A 6,000-nucleotide genomic window follows, 5' to 3' on the forward strand; every position below is an offset into this window, starting at 1 on the left:
AAGTTGAGTTCATCCACACACGGGTGTCGAACCCCTGGTTCTAAGGAGCCTAGTTATTTCCAACCCTGATCCTTATGCTGCCATGGCATCATTATCTCCAAATCCTTGTCTCTTTAGACACCCCGTTCCACCCTCTTTAAAAAGAGCCTGAAGTCCTCTATTTTCTATATTTCCTATCTGGTGAGGCTTCTAGGATACATCAGCAGACTGGCACCATATACTATAAACCAGCTGTGCCAGTAGGCCTCTCTGTTTGAATTGCATTGGACAAAGGTAAAAGGGTAACAACCCAAAAGGTCTATCCATGGCTTAAGCACAGAGACACAAGCTAAGTTTTCTGAAAGCAGCTGGAAATGGTGGTTAATAAAATGAGTGTTTTTTTGAAAAGAGAGGAAAGATAATGAAAGGGATGCTCACCCCTAGTGGTTTTAAACAGGAGAAAAAAAAATCTGTGTGTCTTGAAAGATCATTGAGACAAACTACAGTACTTTCTCCACTGTAAAAGCTCTCTGTCTCTCCCCATCCACGTATTTATATTTCACTCATTAGAGTACTTTCTGAGGGCCTCAACACCTTGAAGGCATTTATCCTCAGCACTCTTGGGAGGACAGGAAATGCTGTTATCCCCATTTTACATGTAGGGAGCTGGAGCACTGAGATGCTAAGCAACTTGCCCAAGATCACACAGGAAGTTTGTGACAGGCTGGGACTTGAATCCAGGTCTCCCAAGAGCTAGTGCCCTAAACACCTCTCTCCAAAAGACGGGCTAAGAATCTGTGATCATTCAGTGGCAGTAATACACTTTGATATAGGGCAAACCCAAAATTCAACTTCTCCAACTGTTTATTGCTCCAAGGGCAGGTTTGCAGCTCAGATCTATTCTGCATGTGCTCACAAATGAGTATTTTTAAGGCAAAACTCAAAAAAACCCGATTCCATCCCCCTCCTTGTGCAGAGACTGTCTCATTGGGATCCCTGGACCAAGCTGAGCACATCAGTGATAGTTGAGCATATAATAATTGGAACATATTTTTCATTTTATGAGCCCATTCCAATTTAATGATGCTACGGTTAAACACTCCCCCTCACAGCTCCTAAAAGGCCAGATACGGTTTCCTTATGCATCATTAAATATTCACCTATGTCAAATGTCATGCCAGTAAAGCTCTTATTTTATTATTATTCATGATCCAGTATCATAAAGCTCTGTGCAAAAAGGACTGAATGCAGCAGGTTTCTGGGTGAAGGTGGTGGTGGGGTAAATAGGGGTAAGTGGAACTGCTGCTGCAAGCCTGATGGAGTTACTCAATGTTCTTGTATAAGAAATCTAGTATTACATCAGGCTTTATTTTCACATGCAAAAAAACCACCAAAAATATCCGCAATCACTAACCTATACCCTCTGTGATTTTCCCAACCATTTCCTTGAGTGTACAGGAGTCAGAATTAAAGAAGCCACTGGTGACAGGGGTGGTGGAGAGGAATAATTAAAAAACCCAACCCAATACTACAACAATGCAACAGAAACAAAAGCCACAGAACAACAGGAAGATTAGCAAATCTATTCATAGCTTCACAGTTGCGAAGGCCAAAAACACTAAAGTGAGGGAAAAGTCTCTTCAGTTTTATGATTCAGGGAAATAAAAGTGTAAGTAATTGCAGTTGGCTGTTTTCATGGGGAAATAAAAATGAAGCGATCAAGTTTGCTTTCAGAGAAATACAACCAGTCAGAAATGTTCCCATTCCACAAAACAAGGTGGGGTATAGAACCACCACACTCCAATGACTCCTTTCAAAGACATTTATTTAGGGAACCCTCCACACACACCCCCTTCCATCACACCAGGGAGTTAGGGGGAGCAGGAGCTAAACAAAAAAGTTTTGAATATGCTGACAGAGGTCAGCCCTGCAACGTAACAATTTATGGAAATGAGAACTACAGCAATGAACATTTAGAGGCAGGACCAGTAATTGGGGTGCAGGGAGTGCAAATGGAGAACTGCACACACACAAAATCGGTGATCCCACTTCCCCATAGGAACCTCTCCCCTACCACAAATTCTACCTCCTTTATTATCTCTGCATCTCCAAATCTGCAGCTTTACAGACTGAAAGAGCTCACGTAACCCATGACTGTGCACGACTTTTTTGCAACCATCTCCACATCCTGTACAGGTTTAAGAAACAGGCAGGGCGGAGGGAGGGATAGCTCAGTGGTTTGAGCATTGGCCTGCTAAACCCAGGGTTGTGAGCTCAGTCCTTGAGGGGGCCATTTAGGGATCTGGGGAAAAAACTGGAGATTGGTCCTGCTTTGAGCAGGGGGGTGGACTAGATGACCTCCTGAGATCCCTTCCAACCCTGATATTCTATGATTCTTTTCAGAACAGTGGGGCTCTTGGCACAAGACATGCTGCCATGAACTAATCCTATTCCCAACTCCCCCACCGCACCCCCACAAAAAAAGGGTTTGAAAAATCCATCCTCATCTGCCTTTAAAAAAAAAAAAAGAAGCATTAAACCCTTCCCGAGTACTATACCTGACCCAAAATAACCTCCCCTAGGCAGCATCTACCCCATCTCCCAGCAGAGAGAGATGCATGGTGGGTAATGTAGTGCTATCTAAAAGAACACTAATACCAAGTGAGGAATGCAGACTACAGCTCCCAGAAGGCATTGCTGGCAGCCTCTACCACCCAGCTGGGGATCTCGTTGCACAGTGATGCAAAGGGCTGGCTGCACCAATGGAGGAGGGCAGGACGAATGTCAACAAACAAGGAGGCCTGCAGGCCACGTGACATCACTTAGAGCAGTGAACCACAGATAAGCAGCAAAAACAGCAACCCTGGTGCTGCATGGTCTCATTGCAGCAACTAAAGCTGTCATTCCCAAACAAGAGAGGTTAGGCTGGAAATACACCCTCCGACTTCTCCCATGCTAGGACTGCATATGTACACAACAGGATTCCAGTCTACTGAGAATCTAGAGTCACTAAAAACAAAATAATCATGTGTGCAATAAAACCTGTCCCAAAGAACAGTAAGAAGGGAGGGCTGCCTAGTAGAGTTGGTTTTTATAATCAGAGTACCTCAGAATGGTCTCTTAGGATCAGGGCTTGCCTGTTAGAAGCGATCCTCAGAGCTGACCTCTGAGGGGAAAAAGCAACTTTACAGGAAGCAGCAACCTTCTAAAAATAAGTCTACTGCAATTTATAGGAGCCACTGAATGCCATAAGGACAAATGAAAAATTTTAATGAAACTATCCACTACCTGGAAACAAAACGTAGGCCACAAAGTCAACCTCACCCCTCTTCAATACCCTAGATAAGTTCAAATTATTGAACAACAGGAAATGTATGTGCACCCTCAGAAAAAAAGGAACTTGTGCCAAAAAGAATGACTGTATTTTTGTGTTTATAATGCCACAATGAGACATTAACATATACACCATGCATTAAACTTCACCGCACAACATCTAAGGACATTAGCAAAATAGTTCTCCCCCTCCCCATCTCAAGCAATCATATCAGTGTTGTGGTCTGGAATATAATTAAATAGAAGTGATCTGTTCGGACATGTTAGTATATTTCCCTGTCTTACAAAGGGGAGATTTTTCCTCATATAAGTAGGCTCTAAGTGGACCATCTGTCCAAACATTCTAAGATCTACACTTTTTACCCAACTTCCCCCCACCCTCAAATACCTCAATATATTTGACGTATTACCTGGAAGTCATACAAGGCAACGATATTTTCATGTTTCAGTTCCTAGAAAAAACAAGACAGGAATGCTAAACTAGGAATAACAGAGCATATATAACAGATATTCAGAGAGAAAAAGTAATTTCTGCCTTTACCTTAAGTATTTTGATTTCCTTCCCCAGCAGAGTTTGAGATTTTGCAAGGTTTTTCTTGTTAATACACTTCACAGCTACCTCCAGCCCAGGTTTCTGAAAGTTAAATGTGTATGTATAGTTTAAAAGATAAATGTCAATTTCAGTATTAAATAACATTAAGAAACAAGGGTCTCTCCCAGATTACAATTATGTCTGACAAAGGGGTTACAGAGCATTGGTAAAGGGCCCTAATTCAGTATCCCAGTACATACCCTGTACTTGTTCAGACTTGCCCTTTGCTGAATTAGCCTGGTCAGCACAAAAAAGAAAAGCTGAAGGTTTGGATTTTTCTTATTACTTTATACTACAGTTATCCTCTTATTTAAGCAATGCAAATAAATGGATTGTAGGAACCAGGGCTTATCCTGAGCTTTAATGATGAAAAATCCAGATTGATTGTATCCTCTTATTTAACCCTAACTGATCCAAAAAAAACCCACCACAACAAAACCCACAACAGCCCTCCTCTAAAAGCCACACATTTAATAAATGCAAATACACTTCAGAAACTGAACTGGTTTGAGGGAAGGTTATTTTGATCTATTATGTTTCTACGGGACACCAGAGCACGACCCAATATTGATACTGTAGTTCACTGCTGCGTATATCTTGTTGACTTTTAAACTCTTTATTTATTCTGGCCAACCACAAACAAAGACTTTTTCAAGGCTTCTGCTCATTTACATGCATCTCAACAACATATAACAATGCATATGTATTTATATGGCACCTAGCTACAAATGTGACTGGGGAGCTTTGTAATAAACCAAACAAAACACAGACTACGAGATTCGAGACAACAGTACAGAGCCATAGGGACAACCACAGACAAAGGGGGTAAACCCTCCCCACTTAAGTCGTGGAAAAGACAAACAAAAGAGCAAAACCTATTTACCTCTTTGTGTCTCCCTTTGAAAACAACAGCAAAAGCTCCATGTCCGATCAGATCTTTCCTGCTGAACTCAAACTTTCCTATTGTCTCCATGTCTTTATCCTTTTGGATTTCCAGTATGTGTCCGAGAGAGGGGGTTGGCAGTAAATAATAATAATAGTTGATAGTTTTAAAACCAAAATTAACGACAAACAAAAACAACCCACCCACCCCCCTCCTTAAGAACAATCAGGAGCTGGAGACTTGTTGGAAAAGTAAAGTCTCTCTTCTATCAACCTCTCGGCAGCTAAACATCTGGCTTTTCACTCCCACCTCTTCTTCTTCCATGGGCTGCCTTTTCCTGGAGAAGGGTTGGGGTTTAGTCATTGTTAGAGTCTGGAGAGACGTCTGTTCCCTAACAACAGGGCCTTTCCCATCCCCTGCTAGCAGCCTAGTGATATCAAGAGGAGTTGTCCCGCCGACTTTGTGCTAAGAACCTCTACCCATGATGAAATCCCAGCCCTTCCCACCCCAAAGCCGCTGATGCAAGAGCAAGTCCGCTTTAAAAAACAACAAAAATAATTCCACCTTAAAAAAATCCACCTTAAGAGCAAGTCCACCTTAAAAAAAAATTCCACCTTAAGAGCAAGTCCACCTTAAGAGTTGCCTTCCTCCCCCCATTTGTTTGTATACAGGAGCCAGCGGTGCTAGGGTCACCCCTAGAATGGCCCGGCGCCTGGGATCCGATGCTCCGCACGGGCTCCCCGGCTCCTTCTTCGCGGGCCGGGAGCGATCCGGGCCGCAGCCGCCGCTGCCCAGCCTCAGACAAAAGATCTGCGGACTCCGGAGCGCAGGAGAGGAGAGTCCTGGCTCCGGCAGCCGCGGCGCAGGCGCGGTGAGCACGGTGGGGGAGGCAGAGGCAGATAGACCGGAGACGGCGGCAGCAACCTAAGGCGGAGGGGCTGAGCTGACACATTTAAAGCCACAGCCTGCAGCAGCAGCCGCCACCCGTGAGTCACCCTGCCCAGGCAGGGCACACGCTGGCCCACTCGGTTCTGGGAGTTAGCAGCTCATCACCTGAGGAGACATGTGAACAGCGATTCCCTGGAACCAGACAATAAAGCCCCTACTAGAGCACACCTTCGCCTGGTTACAGGCTGTACACTACAGTGATCCCCTTGTCACAGGATATTCCATCAGCGGCTCCAAGTTTTACTGCTTGCAACGGTCAAAACAC

The 6,000-nt window shown here is 44.0% G+C and overlaps 1 protein-coding gene across 4 annotated transcripts in view; it reads right to left on the reverse strand.

Moving 5' to 3' along the window:
• The window catches only part of ULK1 (unc-51 like autophagy activating kinase 1), a 99,211-nt gene extending 93,472 nt beyond the window's left edge, over nt 1–5,739 (reverse strand). The window contains exons 1-4 of one of the 4 annotated variants that reach the window (XM_077835448.1): nt 5,419–5,739; nt 4,788–4,886; nt 3,854–3,946; nt 3,723–3,764 (exon numbers count right to left, since the gene is read on the reverse strand). In XM_077835448.1, coding sequence (XP_077691574.1) covers nt 3,723–3,764; nt 3,854–3,946; nt 4,788–4,886; nt 5,419–5,739 — 555 coding nt within the window. Of the gene's footprint in view, nt 1–3,722; nt 3,788–3,853; nt 3,947–4,787 lie in introns of those variants that run through there. The other 3 variants (XM_077835449.1, XM_077835450.1, XM_077835451.1) reach the window with 3 other exon arrangements.
• Between the last annotated feature and the right edge of the window lie 261 nt (nt 5,740–6,000).

Source organism: Eretmochelys imbricata, chromosome 15 (assembly GCF_965152235.1).
Source record: "Eretmochelys imbricata isolate rEreImb1 chromosome 15, rEreImb1.hap1, whole genome shotgun sequence".
Lineage (NCBI taxonomy): Eukaryota > Metazoa > Chordata > Testudines > Cheloniidae > Eretmochelys > Eretmochelys imbricata.